This window comes from Podarcis erhardii, assembly GCF_964252035.2.
Source record: "Podarcis erhardii genome assembly, chromosome: 12".
In the NCBI taxonomy this organism is placed as follows: Eukaryota; Metazoa; Chordata; class Lepidosauria; order Squamata; family Lacertidae; genus Podarcis; species Podarcis erhardii.
In genome coordinates this window covers 6,185,945-6,203,097 of record NC_138513.1, presented here as the reverse complement: position 1 = coordinate 6,203,097, position 17,153 = coordinate 6,185,945, and the positions used below count along the sequence as shown (strand labels likewise).

At 46.6% G+C, this 17,153-nt stretch overlaps 1 protein-coding gene across 1 annotated transcript in view; it reads left to right on the top strand.

The window, feature by feature from the left end:
* MINDY4 (MINDY lysine 48 deubiquitinase 4) overlaps positions 1-13,900 on the top strand; it is an 89,244-nt gene extending 75,344 nt beyond the window's left edge. Inside the window, exons 16-18 of the mRNA XM_081834292.1 lie at positions 169-349; positions 6,143-6,215; positions 13,578-13,900. Of these exons, the coding sequence (XP_081690418.1) occupies positions 169-349; positions 6,143-6,215; positions 13,578-13,626 (303 nt within the window). The 3' untranslated portion in view covers positions 13,627-13,900. The remainder of the gene's footprint in view (positions 1-168; positions 350-6,142; positions 6,216-13,577) is intronic.
* Positions 13,901-17,153: the final 3,253 nt, after the last annotated feature.

The window sequence follows — 17,153 nt, the reverse complement described above, 5'->3', positions numbered from 1 at the left end:
ATTATTATGGTTGTGATTTTTGCTAGGAAACAGAAACGACATTTGAAGGGACTTTCCTCACACTACTTAAAATGCAAAAATAAGATCGAAAGAGCCTTTGGGCATTATCCAGTTGTGAAAATATAACCTTGTCCCAAATGTGTACTTTTTCCTTTCCCCTTTGCTCAGGTTGGCTGTTACCTGAAGACCCCCAAGTTCCCAATCTGGGTTGTGTGCAGCGAAAGCCATTTCAGCGTGCTCTTCTGCTTGCGGAAGGATCTGCTCGCGGACTGGAAAACCGAGAGGCGGTTTGACCTCTATTACTACGACGGCTTAGCCAATCAGCAAGACGAGATCCGTCTAACCGTCGGTAGGGAGACAAACAAAAGAGTGAAACTGGGGTGGGCGTGTGGTTTTGAATCGTGCATTTCATGAAGAGGCTTAGGGTGCCTCCAGACGTCTCATCCCTGATTTTCCAAACCATGTTTTGGAAGGCAAGGACAAGTTCTGTGAGCTCCATTCCTCCCCTTCTCTTCCCTCTTGGCGTGCCCAGCTGAATAAGTTTGATCAAACCACAGTTTGCTTTTACATTTGAGCCAGCAAACTATGGTTTAAGACAACTTTTCAAACCATGATTTGATCCTGGTCTTCAGTTCTGGTTTGAAGGACTCGCTACTTTACATCATCCCAGTCCACATGAAAAGCAGATTAAATTGTTGAATGAGCCTCACCTGCTTAATTCTTGCACACCAACCTGCTGCTACAAGCACAGCAGCAGGGGCTATTGGGAAAACAATTGGCAACCCCTAGCTTAAAGTCTTCCCATATTGCATTGCTTAGTCTCACTGTCTTGAAATTTGCAAAATCCTATTTCTGGATCACCATTCAAAACAGATGCAGTTTCACGGTGGCATCCGTCAACTCTCCTTATTTACCATCCCAGACTCCTTAAACTTCGGGTCCCTGCATGTGGTTGACTACAACTCCCATCATCCCCAGCTATTTTAGCCCAGTGGTCATGGATGATGGGAATTGTAGTCCAAAGGCCGAAGCTTGAGAAAAGCTGCTTCCTGTTAACTTCCTGCAGTTGAGGTTCATGTACAGTGGTACCTCGGGTTAAGTACTTCATTCATTCTGGAGGTCCGTACTTATCTTGAAACTGTTCTTAACCTGAAGTACCACTTTAACTAATGGGGCCTCCCACTGCCACTGTGCCATCGGTGCACAATTTCTGTTCTCATCCTGAAGCAAAGTTCTTAACCCGAGGTACTATTTCTGGGTTAGTGGAGTCTGTAACCTGAAGTGTCTGTAACCCGAGGTACCACTGTATTAGGTTTCACTTTAGACTCCTTCATAACTCTGGCTTTTTTTGCATTTTCACCCCCAGCCTGCTGCCATGGTACCTGCAAGGCTCAAACTTTTCCAGCCCTTTCCTTGTTCTTCGGCGTATTGTCGCGTCGCAGTTTGCACGGAGGAAAACTCTTTGCTTTCATTCCAAATGCACCCACGCGTCTAACCATCCTGGCAACCCTGGCTGCCAATAGCTCCAGAGCTGTGGGCTGCTATTCATAGAGGAACGGCAAGGGAGCGAGGCAGTGGGTGTTATGAAACAGAGAACGTCGTTCAGCCGGCGGGAAAACGAAGCAGCAGGGGAGTGGAATTCAGTGTGCTGAGCTCTGAAATTCTCCCCCACCTCCCTTCTGGTTTCCAAAAGCATTTGACCACCCCCCCCCCCCAGGGCTCGGCCCCGCCTGCCTCTTTCTCCCTTTATCATATATATTTTTTTAATAATAATTTTTATTAGGTTTTCACATTTTACACCCAAAAATAATCAAAAACAAAACATATATAATTTCATAACTTTCTTAACCCCCCTCCCTGACTTCCCCCCACCCTCCCTTCATACATCCCCATTCCAACAATTAGCTCAGCAAATTCTTATCTCTCATCCTTAACATATTATTATTATTTCTACAGTTGGTTCTTATTACTTGGCCAAATTTTACTTATCCAGTTTTCATATGAATATTAAATTCTTTTCTAAGGTCGACCCAAGTTCCCTTCCACGAATTCCCTTTCATATATTAAATGTAGGTCATAATAAACAAATGTAGAAATCATAAAGATTTTAAAATTCTGCTTCCCCCCCCCCTCCCTGCCCCGGTTTCTGTCCCTTCCCAACTAAATGTCCACAAAACAGTTCCTAGCCTGGATTCCTCACATCAGAGGCCTTCAAATCTCTGTCAGTCTCTCTCTGCCGGTTTTGTTGGAGGCAAATTTTGTTGATCCTCGGGTCTCGAAGGAGCTCAAACACAGTCTCATCAAATTTTCTCCCATCCAAGAAACTTGGTAACAACTGCTGCAAAAAGTCAACTGATTTCCCATGTACAAAGAGGAAGCCCCAATCATATTTCTTATATCTTTTAAGTTCCAATATTCCAAGTGTTCCAGGGGCTTCCTCTTTCCTCTTTCGCATCTTTCGCAGGTTGGTAATCCCAAAGTCTTCTTCTTTATATTCTAACAATGTAGGCTTGAAGTTGGTTCTCTCCTGTACTTTCTTAGCTCCTTCTTCCCTCTCCCCTAGTTCCAAAGATGTCTCTTCTTGTTCAGCTGCAGATTCTGTTTCAGTCAAATCCTTTGTGCATTCAGCAGAGTTGCTTGTTTTAGAGATCAAGGTCATAAGTTGTTTATTCATAGCCGTGCTCTGCTCCTGCAGTATTCCCACGAGAAAGAACATTCTTTCTATCTCTGCCTGTAATTTTCCATCTGTAGCCATTGCAATGTTTCAAAGTTTCCCCTAGGGGGATTCTGGTTACTTAATAGTCCAACAGTCAGATACTTTGTTGTTTATAACTTTTTTTTTTTTGTTCTCAAACACTTTAATTCAAATGTAACAAATTTAGTCCAGAGAGATGTTAAACAATAAAATTTTTAACTTTAACTGCCCGTTTGACAGCTCTTTTGACAGCTGTCAAACTCCTTGTTCCTTTTCCTCCAGCTCACACACAGGGCACTCCCGGGTCTGGGGGGGGGGGGTAAACAAAAGCTTCCAAAATTCGACTCTTACTCTCCAGCACAAATCTTCTTCTGTCAAATTCGTGGAATTAATGTCTTTTAACTCGTACCAAAAAAGAGATCTCTCCACCTTAGTTCTCCTATCTTTGCTTTAAATCTTTTTGTAGATAGAGGGGGTGCGGACTTCCCTTTAGCACATCCCCCGGTCGTACCGAATTCAAAGGTGAAAATTTTTAAAGTCCAAATTCCCTTCTACTCACGGGTTGCTTCAAGTCCAAATTTCAGGGAAAAAAGTCAGCGCTCTCCGGCCATGGCTCGCGGCTTCGCTTCACTGCAGTAGCGGTCTACTCACAGCACCACGCCACTCTCCGTACCCTCTCCGTAGCCTTTAAAAAGGCTCTTCGTGGGTCGGGGGGGCGCTTAAGGTGCCCACCGAGTCACCAAGTCCGCAGGCTTCCGCGCCTGCGGTTTCTAAGGGTCCCCGCTTCGCCGTTGCGGTAAGACCCGTCTGCAGCAAAGCCGATTCCCTCCGGAGCTCGGAGGGAATCCGCCATTAGCCGATCGCGCTAACCCGGAAGTCCCCCCCCCCCTTTATCATATTGCCAGAAGGTGGTTTCAGTGGCCAAATTCAGGGCCCAAATAGATGGCGCTTCAGTTTCGTGGCTCGCAGAACTTGTCTGGCTTTTATTTTAAAAAGTCCCAGTTTCCTGCCTGGCCGGAGGGTGCAATACTTTTCCGTACTGCAAAACACAGGGAGGGGATGCTTAACCCTTCCCTCCTCAGCCATGATCCTGATAAAAATCCCACCTACCCACCCTTTGCACAACAAGTAGCATGAGGAATCTTTAAGTTGTATTTTAATCAATTGTTTTTATACCTGGTGTTAGCCACCCTGAGCCCGGTCTTGGCTGGGGAGGGCGGGGTATAAATAAAATTTATTATTGTTGTTGTTGTTGTTTAAAACATTTGCATATGTCCCCAAAATATTTGCATATGTCCCCAAAATGTTGGGCTACAGCACTTTCAGGAAAACTGACCAAGGAAGTTAAAGCTCCACCTGGAAAAAGAAAGAAGGATTTTATAGAGACAGAATGCTTTTGCCTGGCTGGGATAAGTCTTTGAATTCTGAAGCTGCCTCTTGCTTGCCTGGGTGATGGAGAGATGTTTATGGATAGAAACCTCTGCCTTGATAGCTCAAGACACTGAATCATAGAGCATGAGACACTGAATCATAGGGTTATGGGTTCAAGTCCCATGTTGGGCGAAAGATGCCTGCATTTCAGGGGTCGTAGTTGCTGCTCTGCTTTCTGTTGCCTCTGGTCACGCTCAACAAAGGTGCCCCCAAAATGTGGCCCCCAAGGCCTGTGTCCTGCGGAGGCGGGGTGACTCCCACCCCTGCTTTTTCTACACCCAGTTCCTCTGTCAAAGGGACAATCAGATTTCTCCAGCCCGAAGACAGGAAAGGGGAAATTCCTTTTAGAACACAGCAACATGGCCAGATTCAGACATGCTGGAACCAAGTACTTTTCAAAAAAAAACCCCACAGAGTTCTTTTTGTTGGGGATAATTCAGATGGGAATTCCCAGGTGTCAAAAAAGGTTATTTATGTTTGCCACTAAAAGGGACGTGGGTGGCGCTGTGGGTTAAACCACAGAGCCTAGGACTTGCCGATCAGAAGGTCGGTGGTTCGAATCCCCGCGACGGGGTGAGCTCCTGTTGCTCGGTCCCAGCTCCTGCCAACCTAGCAGTTCGAAAGCACATCAAAGTGCAAGTAGATAAATAGGTACCGCTCTGGCGGGAAGGTAAACGGCATTTCCATGCGCTACTCTGGTTCACTAGAAGCGGCTTAGTCATGCTGGCCACATGACCCGGAAGCTGTACACCGGCTCCCTTGGCCAATAAAGTGAGATGAGCGCTGCAACCCCAGAGTCAGTCACGACTGGACCTAATGGTCAGGGGTCCCCTTTACCCCGCTATGTATGCCACTACTGCGACCCGTGTTTTGTTAGCCCCAAAATGGAAAACGAGCGAGGTCCCAACTAAAGAAGAATGGCAACTTAAGCTGATGGAATATGTGCAACTTGCAGACCTAACATATAGAATAAGTGAACAAGAAGAACATACATTTAAAGGAAATTGAAAAATGTTTATTTATTATACGGGGGAAATTGTGTACACTTGAAAATGTTGGCAGTATTAGATAAATTCAACAGTGTAAACAAGTTTTGATGTATGTAATAATGGAATACTGAATGGTTTTGTTTATGTAAAATATGCAGGGATTTATGATATGCAAAATGAACCACCGAAAGAGAAGAAGGGAAGTCATTGACATTTTAAGGTTGTTTAAATGACTATTCCAAATTGTAAAACAGAAAATTTAATAAAAATCATACAGTGGTGCCCCGCAAGACGAACGCCTCACAAGACGGAAAACCCGCTAGACGAAAGGGTTTTCCGTTTTGGAGGCGCTTCGCTAAACGAATTTCTCTATGGGGTTGCTTCGCAAGACGAAAAAATCTTGCGAGTTCCTGCGGGGTTTTTCCGCTTCCCCCCCTTTCCTAAGCCGTTAAGCCGCTTATCAGCTGTTCCGCTGATAAGCCGCTTAACAGCTGATCGCTAAAAGCCGCTAGACCGCTAATAGCGCTAATCCGCTAAGCTGTCAATGGGCTTGCTTCGCAAGACGAAAAAACCGCTATACGAAGAGAATCGCGGAACGGATTAATTTCGTCTTGCGAGGCACCACTGTACCCCCAAAAAAGACATGCTGGAACCCCAAGCTGAGTCAGGTTTAAGAGGCCCAATAGCATCACCAGGAAAATGTGCATTATTCCAACAGAAATGACAATGGAAACAGAAACAAGAAAGCGATGTATCTTGGTGCACAGGCAAGGTTGCAACTAAAAAATCAGCAGCCTAAGTAAGACTTAGATGAGACTGAAGGATGATTTGTCTCAGCCTTTCCTCAGGTTAAGACTGGGTGTGGTCTTGACCAAAACACTGGGCCTAAAGAAATTTTGCTGTAAAGCAAAAGACTTATTTCTGCACAGGTATCCAAACACAATGTAACAAAGTAATCATGCAGCCGTTAAATATGCTTGATGCTCTCACACGCAACGTTAATGAATGCCTGATTTTCCCCCTGTAGATACCTCACAGCCTTACATTGAAGGAAAGGATAATGACCTCATCCCTCCTCTGGAACACTGCATTCGGACCAAGTAGGTGAAGTCCAGAGTTATTTTGTCGTGTTCATATTTTTTCAAGCGAGTTGCATGTCTTCAGTGCTTGCAGCCAATTAGTCCCTTTGGTAGGACTTCATAGCCAGATGGTAGTTGGGAAGCCTTGCAGGCTGAAAATGCAGGTGGCAGCTCTTCGTTCTACGTCTCCCAACAATGCCTGCTAAATTGCACACTGCTTAGCAAAAGGTGTTATCTGCAGCCTATGTGCAATTTCCAAAGAACGTGAGGAGCCTTTTCAGCTGCCATTAAAGCCTTTGTTCAAACATCGCAACCTGTTTTGTTACTAATACACCTGCCTGATTGTCCTCTTCCTCCCTTAGACTCTCTTTTCTTTACACTTTTATAATTTCCAGGTGGTGGATTTTCAGAAGGTTAGATAAAATAACTGTCGCCTGCAAACACACACTTTCGTTTATGTCTTTATCTTTGTCCTGCTGGAATCTCTGTTCAAACAGATTCAAGGGGTTTTAAAATGCTTCAAAAACCTGGCTAACTTGTTTGGCCAGAGATAATGCAACCAGAAGCCAATTGGGGTTCCTCTTCAGAACATCCGAAAACTTATCTGATATGTTACGCAAATATTCAGCCTTCACAGTTCATGTGCAGATGACACACCAAATCTCTCCACTCCTCTACAAGAGACTATTTTTCTCTTGGCAGGGCTCCTGTGCTTTTAACAGTTGCATGACAGCCAGAAATTCAACAGGCATTGTTTTTCCTCCAGCACAGATCTGATGGCAATGGGGGAATCCTTGCACAATGAATGTTTTGCCTGCTCCTCCCATGGAGGATTGGGACGCGGGTGGCGCTGTGGGTTAAACCACAGGGCCTAGGGCTTGCCAATCAGAAGGTTGGTGGTTCGAATCCCCGTGATGGGGTGAGCTCCCATTGCTCGGTCCAAGCTCCTGCCAACCTAGCAGTTTGAAATCACAAAGTGCAAGTAGATAAATAGGTACCACTCAGGCAGGAAAGTAAACGGCGTTTCCGTGCGCTGCTCTGGTTTTGCCAGAAGCGGCTTAGTCATGCTGGCCACATGACCCAGAAGCTGTACCGAGCAACTGGAGCTCGCCCCATCGCGGGGATTCGAAGCACCAACCTTCCAATCAGCAAGCCCTAGGTCCTGTGGTTTAACCCACAGCGCCACCCGTGTCCCTTTTGACTAATTTAGTAGGCCTGACTAATTTAGGCTCATTGATTTCAGTGGATTTGGGATACCCTATGTTTTTAAATGTCTTGCAAATCCCTAAGAGCAAACTCTTTTGCTGTGTATCTCGGGTCATCCTCATCTAACATGTATGAAATAAAAATCTGGGAGACATGACCCACAGCCCTTCCTCGTGCTGCTTCCAGCCTCAGACTGCATTGCAACTCCCGTCACCTGTGCGAGAAGCTTGGTTCTTATCCGAGAGACGAAAGGAATGTGCCTTTCTTGAGTTTTCCCCCCGGAATGTCATGTGCCCGTAATGTATTCCATCGCCCCAAGGAATGAAAAAGAGAGGGAGAGAGAGAGAGAGGTTCATATCACACTCCTGATCCTCCTGTTGTTTTCTGTCTCCAGCAAGAGGAAATAACTTCTGTTAGCTCTGCCGAAGGGTAGGCTGCAACTTTGATCTCGCCGTGATCTCGCCGTCTTATTTTGTTAACTCCTGAGGCCTGCCTCTCCTGGAATTCCCTTGGCTTGAATGCATATCTCTGGAATTCAAAGGTTCTAGTCCAACCCCCCTGCAATGCTCTTTTGCTCAACGTGGGGCTAAGAGTCTCATGCGCTACCAACAGACCTATCCTGGGAAAGCCTCCCCACAGCCTGGTACCCTCCAGAGGTTGTCAGACTACAACTCCCATCTGTCAGTACGCCTTTCAACCAATGTCAGCGACTGGGCTCAACAACTGGTTCTGCCCCGACTGGGCTAGGTGACTGGAGCACCTTCAGAGACCTTCCAATTCTGGAAAGCAGGTCCCAATGCACTGGACCCAGAACTGTGCGTTGTGAGCCCCAGACTTGTGCAGAGTATAAATAACGTGGAAGCTAGCTGTGAAGCATAACTCCTTTTATTTCTAATAGCTACTACAGTATAGTTAAAGCTATGGTTTTCCCAGTAGTGATGTATGGAAGTGAGATCTGGACCATAAAGGAGGCTGATTATCAAAGAATGGATGCTTTTGTATTATGGTGCTGGAGCAGACTCTTGAGAGTCCCATGGACTGCAAGAAGATCAAACCGATCCATTCTGAAGGAAATCGGCCCTGAGTGCTCACTGGAAGGACAGATCCTGAAGCTGAGGCTCCAATACTTTGGCCACCTCATGAGAAGAGAAGACTCCCTGGAAAAGACCCTGATGCTGGGAAAGATGGAGGGCACAAGGAGAAGGGGACGACAGAGGACGAGATGAGTTTGACCAAACTGCGGGAGGCAGTGGAAGACAGGAGTGCCTGGCGTGCTCTGGTCCAGGGGGTCACGAAGAGTCGGACATCACTAAACGACTAAACAACAACAACTACAGTCATACCTTGGGATAAATACGCTTCAGGATAAGTATTTTCGGGTTGTACTCTGCGGCGACCTGGAAGTAACGGAGCGCGTTACTTCCGGGTTTCGCTGCTCGTGCATGCACACACGGTCAAAATGACATCATGCATGGAAGCGGCAAAACGCCACACGCGCATGCACGGACGTGCTGTCTTGTCTTACGTTCTCTTCAGGATGTGAACGGGGAGCCGGAACGGAGGTACCACTGTACAAACTAAAGAACTACAGTGGTACCTGGGGTTACATACGCTTCAGGTTACAGACTCCGCTAATCCAGAAATAGTACCTCGGGTTAAGAACTTTGCTTCAGGATGAGAACAGAAAATGTGCTCCAGCGGTACAGTGGCAGCAGGAGGCCCCATTAGCTAAAGTGGTGCTTCAGGTTAACTAACAGTTTCAGGTTAAGTATGGACCTCTGGAACGGATTAAGTACTTAACTCGAGGTACCACTGTACTAGCTTGCTTGAGAGTTACATCTCCCACTCAGCTATCTAGTCACTACATAGATAAGACTCTCTCCACACACAGAGCCAGGCAGGCAGTCAGGAGCGGAAGAGTAGAAGAGCAGTTTCCGCCCCCTCCTTTCTCAAAACATCAATTCAGGAGATTCTTACAATGGGAGGGGTGAAAATATCAATATCATCATCATATGCTGGCTGGGTACATAGGAGTCTGCCATATACCCAGGTAGATCTCTTGGTCCATCTAGCTCAGTATTGTCTGGCAGCAGCTCTCTCAGACTTCGGATGGGGTTCTCTCCCAAATGTTTCTGGAGATCCTGGGGAACCTGAGCTACAGCCCTTCCCTGATGGGAGATGATGCCCCGGTGCACTCAGTGCACATCAGGTTGGAAAAGGTGGCTCTAGACATGCATTTTACGTACTCAACGGACTCTGCAAACTGCCCAGCTACAGTGGTGCCTCGCAAGACGAAAATAATCCGTTCCGCAAGTCTCTTCGTCTAGCGTTTTTTTCGTCTTGCGAAGCATCCCTATTAGCGGCTTAGCGCTATTAGCGGATTAGCGGCTAAGCGGCTATTAGCGGCTTAGCGGCTTAGAAAAAGGGGGGGGAGGGAAAAAACTCGCAAGACTCGTAAGACGTTTTCGTCCTGCGAAGCAAGCCCATAGGGAAATTTGTCTTGTGAAGCGCCTCGAAAAACGGAAAACCCTTTCGTCTAGCGGGTTTTTCGTCTTGCGAGGCATTCGTCTTGTGGGGCACCACTGTATAAATGAGGTTTGCAAAGGATAGGAAGCATACACCGAGAGGGTCGTTAAAAGCCAACTTTGAAAACAAGCTTATAAAAAGGCAGAATGAATAAAATCAGGAGCGAGAAGTTGATATAAGCTAAAATTGCAGATCAGAATGCATGCAATGCGTGTCTGAGTAGGCTTGGCTAAGCAGAAAAGACTTCAGAAAGAATACAGCAAAGGCTGGTGTCAAGGGGCAGGGAGTTTTAGAGATGCCACAATGAAAGAGATTGGCTCCTCACACAAGCGCATCATAAGGCCCCTTAGGTTCAAAGTTGCCAAGTCGGCATATTTATAGCTAGAGATGTGAATCTGTGCCACCACTTTTCCATATTAGTCAAGGTCTGTACAGACAAAATCAGAAGATTGTTGTTGTTTAGTCGTTTAGTCATGTCTGACTCTTCATGACCCTATGCCTCCTGCAGTTTGGTCAAACTCATGCTGGTAGCTTCGAGAACACTGTCCAACCATCTTCTCCTCTGTCATCCCCTTCTCCTTGTGCCCTCCATCTTTCCCAACATCAGGGTCTTTTCCAGGGAGTCTTCTCTTCTCATGAGGTGGCCAAAGTATTGGAGTCTCAGCTTCAGGATCTGTCCTTCCAGTGAGCACTCAGGGCTGATTTCCTTAAGAATGGATGCGTTTGATCTTCTTGCAGTCCATGGGACTCTCAAGAGTCTCCTCCAACACCATAATTCAAAAGCATCAATTCTTCGGCAATCAGCCTTCCTTATGGTCCAGCTCTCACTTCCATACATCACTACTGGGAAAACCATAGCTGTAACTATACGGACCTTTGTTGGCAAGGTGATGTCTCTGCTTTTTAAGATGCTGTCTAGTTTGTCTATCAGAAGATAGGTTCAGGATAATCGTCTCACCCTACAAATACGTAGTGGAAATCAAAGATGTCAGACGATTCCTGCATCCCGTTTATTTGCACATTCAAAACAATGTGCGCAGAAGCAAAAAACCAAGCAAACATGCAACAGAAAAGCTGCATGATCTGCAACAGGGTTTCCCAAACTTGAGTCATCAGCTGTTTTTGGACTACAACTCCCATCATCCCTAGCTAGCAGGACCAGCAGCTGTGGATGATGGGAATTGTAGTCCAAAAACATTGGGAGACCCAAGTTTCTACAACATCTTTCTGCAGAGTTACAGTGGGAAGAAGAGAGACCTGGAGAGGCCTCTGTGTCTTTTAAAAAACAGATACGTGTTTGGAGGACATAAAAGAAGTTAAACAAGATGTGCAGTTGGCATTCCCGGACTGACTCCCGAGTCAATTAAGGCGGCAAACCTGCGCTGTTACAAAAGCTTTTAGAAGCGAGAATTGACTCTCCATTGAACTCCCAAGTGTATTTCAACGATTCTGGCTCCTCGCCGGAGCTCCTTTGAAGTCATAGCCATAAATAAACATGACTGTCAAAAGAGTCCTTAAGAGAACAATCGGTCCAGGCTGATTCAAGCCTCGCGGCACTTTTGTGAAGGCCACCGGCAGGAAGCGTTTGCTGATGAGCTCCCATTGTAATGGCGGCTCATGTGACGTTGTTGGGCCGAGGCTCTCCTCCTGAGAGGGTTTGCCCGCCTCATTCAGTCGCAGAATCTTGACTCTCAACTCAGGAACAACAGTTCCGTTTTGTAAGGCGAGTGAGAGGCGACAGGATGGTAGCAGAGCATGGAAAAAGCGAATAGAAGTTTTTTCCCCCCTCCCTCTCTCATGAAACTAGAACTCGTAGACATCTAGCAAGGCCAGATTAAGTCCTTTAGAGGTCCCAAGTCCTTAAAAGATTTTGATGCCCTGTATATATCTGATTCAAAATATAAACAATAAATCTTAAAATAAAATTAGATTTTTCAAAATGAAATGAAACCTACAGTAGGAGGGGAAATAATGCTCATTTTGGTGTATTTGTATAAAATAATGTTTATTTTTGTTCAGCTGCGCCATTATTTTTGTTCAGCTGAGATTCCTGTATTTTCTTTTTCTTTCCAATTTTTTTTATTGATTTTCCAAAATTTTTAAACAAACAAACAAACATACATCTTAATTGTATTTAATCTAATCTTTGTAACATTATTAAGTGACTTCCTCAAATCCCCCTGGCTGAATTTCAGTGTATATCATTGTAACAGTTTTCCAAATCCAATTTTCTCAAAAAATTAACTTAATCACTTAACATCTTTCTTTCTTTTCATTTTAACTTTAAAATGATATTCTCTAGCATTACATATGTAAATCCTAAGCCTATCTGGTATTTGCAAATTTTTCCAATTAAGTTATCTTAACATATTTAACTAAATAGTCTTTGAATTTCATTGAGATTCCTGTATTTTCAGGTGGGTTGGACTAGATGACTCTTGGTGTCCCTTGCAGACCTACAACTCTGTGATACAGTCCATGGTAAATCCAGCAACGGGAAAATATCTGGGGTGCCGCCCTTCCCTTGATGCCCTGAGCATGTTCTTGTTTTGCTTAACATGGCGAATCTAGCCCTGACGTCTAGGGAAGCTGAATGCTGGACATTCGGGGCAGACAAAAATAAAGTACTTCTGGACGCAACACTTAGTTAACTGTGGAACTCATGTCCACAGGAGGCAGTGATGGATAGGAACTTAGATGGCTTTGAAAGAGGACTGGCCGAGTTCACAAAGGAGGAGAGGGCTTTTGACGGATGCCAACCATGATGGCTATGCTCTGGCAACATAGATTCGTGGAATTGTAGAATAGGAAGGGACCCCAAGAGTCATTTAGTCGAACCCCCTGCAATGCAGGAATCTCAGCTAAAGCATCCATAAAGGTCCATAAATAGCAACACCCTAGAGGTCCTGAGTCCTAAGGAAGTCAAATAAGACTCAACCAGAGCCAGGGCCTTTTCAACACTGGCTCCGGCCTGGTGGAGCGCTCTGTCTCATGAGACCAGGGCCCTGCGGGATCTGATTTCTTTCTGTGGGGCCTGTAAGACAGAGTTGTTCCGCCTGGTCTTTGGCTTGGAATCAACTTGATCCCTTCCCCCTCTTTCCTGTTTCCTTTCTCCTTCTGTGATGGAACTCCTATTTGGGGACTTGACATTTTTATCCCCAAAAAGTTTTTGATTTGAGTTTCTACTGAGATGAGGCTGCATTTTAATGTTGTACTTTAATCTTGTTTTTAATCAATTCTTTTTATACCTGGTGTTAGCCACCCTGAGCCTGGCCTTGGCTGGGGAGGGCAGGGTATAAATAAAATAATAATAATAATAATAATAATAATAATAATAATAATAATAATAATAATAATAATTATCTCTGCTTCAAAACCTCAAAGGGAGGAGAGCCAGAGGCAAGTCGTGCTTCTGAATACCAGTTGCTGGAAGCCCCAGGAGGAGCTTTTGTGCTCAGATCCTGCTTGCATTGCATATCTCCTAGGCATTTGGTTGTCCCGTGTGAGAACAGGATATTGGACTGGATGGGCCTGATCCTGCATGTTGTTTTTCATGGTCAGCTGTTAATTTCTCCTTCAACCGGTCCTCGCCAGTCTTGTGGTAATTCCACCTTAAAACCCATCCAAGTAAACAATTCTGCTTTGCCTTAGGTGGAAAGGCGCCGTCATCGACTGGAACGGCACAGAACCCATCCTGTGATCACGGCGGCCCGCAGCGACCGAAAACCAGCCCGTTCCCACAGCCATAGGAAACCCCGGAAGGTGCCGTGCATGCTTCCATCACACGCGACGAGGCCGAAGGATGTTTCAGGATTCTACCTGGAGCACCACGCACTCCTTCCATTGTTGTAAACAAGCGGCCGTGCGCACACACGCATCTGGGTCTGCGCTGCGTGCCGCGTGTGAAAATGGAGAGCCAACCTTGACAGCCAAAACAAGCTGCGGGGAGAGAGCAGTAAATCTGTCAACATCTACTCAAGTTCCGTTTCTGAATCCAATCCACGTCCTGCGATTGTATCTGCTTCTAAACAACGCCGACTGCGCCCACAGTTGGCTGTTTTTCACTGTCTCCATTCTAAATGAAGGAAACAGGAGAGCACATACACAAAAATGAGAGAAGAAACTGTTCTTCCTAATAGTGTGATCAAGCATTAGGCTAACTTAGTGGCTCCCCAAACACTCTGGACCAAAGGGTATCACTGCCAATGCTTATTATTATTTCCCCTCTTTTTTCCTCCCCCTTTTGCTGGTCCTTTGACTCCTGGCTACCAAGAGACCCAAGTCAAGAGCAGGCATAGGCAAACTCGGCCCTCCAGATGTTTTGGGACTACAACTCCCATCACCCCTGACCACTGGTCCTGTTAGCTAGGGATGATGGGAGTTGTAGTCCCAACACATCTGGAGGGCCGAGTTTGACTATGCCTGCTCTTGACTTGGGAGCATTGGTCCTCCCTTAATTCCACCAAGAAAGGCCTCAGTGGGCCCATTTGGAATGCCGAGAAAGTGCCGTGGGTGCCCGTCACAAAATGGCAGCCATTGGTTGGGACGTGACATAGCACAAAATGGCTGCTGCGGTGGTGTGGCATAATGGCTGCCACTTCTTAGAGAGCTGAATGAGAAACAGGGTCACAAAATGGCGGGGGGCCTACCCCACCGCCAGCCAGCCATACCATCAATAGGCACCCAGTGAAATGTCATGTTTTAAGGGGACATGTCCAGTATAGAGGAGACTGAGCCAGCACACACGGAAGCTGAGGTCAAAGAGCAAACAGTTGTGTGTTGCGAATTTTTGAGGCGATATTTATGGAGACCTTAATGGAGGTACTGGTGGGTATACTGGTGCCTGTGGGCACTACCTTGCCTATCCCTTCACTAAGGGACTCCTTATCTAAGCCGCAAAATATTGTTGGACAATGAGAACTATCCGGTTGTAATTCTTAAGCATTAAAGGCCACCCACTGCAAGCTAGGTCACAATACATCGTCATGATCTGCATTTAAGTGTGCTTTTGAAACAATCTAGATATTAGAATCATGATGGCTGGCTTGCCAAAACACCAGATTTTATGGTCTTTTTAAGGAGCTGCCAGGACCTGAACTGCGAGTATCCCTGCAGATTTATATCCACCAGTCAAACCAAACTGGTGCAGCGAAGACGACTGAGTTGCAAAAATTGAACAAAAGCTTTATCGTCCCCGCCCCTGCCCAGACTTTGCAGAAGCAGATAAAAAATAGGTGAAAATAAAGGTTTCTTATTCTTCCAAAGACACTATATTCCACTGGGGAGGTAGCTGGATTGTCAGCCCCAATCTCGGTGGTTAACCAGCAATGCAACAAAGCAAGTCCCCCGTAGAAATTCCACAGGGTTCCACGTCAAGAGAGTCACCCAAGCTTCTCTTGCCATCCCTTTCTATGCCATTGCTTGTGCCCCTTTGTCAATCCCTGATTGGCTCTCTAACATTTACCTCCAGGTCTCAGGCACGGCTTCTGTCAGTCAGTCAGAAGCTCCAGGAAGTAGCAAGATCAGGTATCCCCAACCTTCAGCCCTCCAGATGTTTTGGGACTACAATTCCCATCATCCCTGACCACTGGTCCTGTTAGCTAGGGATCATGGGAGTTGTGGGCCTAAACATCTGGAGGGCTTCAGGTTGGGGATGCCTGACCTAGATAGTTATTTGGGTACTTCCTGTGTCTGCGCTTGCAAGGTTCACATAGTATTCATCAGTGTGCAGAGTGGCCTAAATGCTTACTGGCTCCTCATTTCCTATTTTTGCTCCAGCCCAGGAGTGGGGAACCCCAGGTCCTGGGGGCAAATGTGGCCTGCTAGCTCTCTCTATCTCTGGCCCTTAGGATTCCTCCCCCACCCCAAACAGGGCACACCCCTCACCGGCCCTGCTCTGCACCTTAAGTGCTTTTGCCTGGCTGCAATCTGCCCCTTGTTTGCCTGGATAGAAGGAGAGGTGTGTACAGATACCTCTGACTTGTGCAGCTGGAATGTAGCCTATAATAACAAAAGCTAAGAGTCAGGTCCATTGGCCCTTCTACTTTTGCCCCCCAGGAGACAAGCCTCTTTGGCTGAAAATGGTCCCCACCACCACTGTCCCACCCTAACCACAAGCTAGATTTCCTGCTGCACTGCAACCAGTTTTATTATTTTAAAAAAATGACAACCGCAACACCTCTTTCCACCTTTCCACCGCCTAAGGATGCAGGATCACATTGCTGATGCAGATTTATTGGCATCTGTCGGGAAGAGCCAAAGTGATACATCCTCCATATGTTGATGGACTCCAGCTCCCATCATCCCTGACCGCTGTCCATGGTGATCAGGGAGGATGGGAATTGTAGTCAAACAAAACAGAGGGCACTGCTTTGGCTACCCGGTTAATGTTTTGCCAGTGTTCTGAGCTCTGGGAATGGGTCACTCCATGTAAGGGTAATAATAATAGTTTATTACTTATAACCCGTCCATCTTGGCTAGGTTGCCACTTTGGGCAGCTAGGGGACATCTGAGCCCCTCCAGATCAGGCATAGGCAAACTCCGGCCCTCCAGATGTTTGGGACTACAACTCCCATCATCCCTAGCGAACGGGACCAGTGGTCAGGGATGACGGGAATTGTAGTTCCAAACATATGGAGGGCTGGTGTTTGCCTATGCCTGCTCCAGATATGGCTGAAATGCATCTCCCATCACCCCTGGCCATTGAACCAAGGTCTGATGGGAGTCAGGAGTCTAGTAGCATCCACAGAGCATGATGGTGGCTGTCAGGGAACTGCCATCAGTGCCGGAGGGAGAGAGCAAAATCCAGAGAGATTCCAAAGAGCGTCCCGGGATTGGGAGAGGCAGCCCATCTTCTGGGGAAGAGAATCAGCGTAGCACCAGTGGAGAAGGGGGGCAGATGGGGGAAGCAGCGAGGCGGTCCCATGACTCCTTGCCAGGGACCAGCGGGGAGAGTAGAGGTCCTCCGCTGCCCACACCCTCCCTGCGCAGAAGGCTTCCGCGCAGGGAGAGTAGGAGGAGGCTGGGCGTCAAAGAGCTTCTTTGCTGGAAGAAGTTCAAGAAACGCCCACTGACGGATTCTGCCAGCGATTGAGGCAGCCACGGGTGAGTGGCTGTCCGGACAGAAAAGGTTCACTCAGGCAACCCAGCCAGGTGTTTGCACCGGCTTACGCGTGAGCAACCCCTAGAACCATTGCAGTGGCTATCCCAGTACAATCATACCTCGGC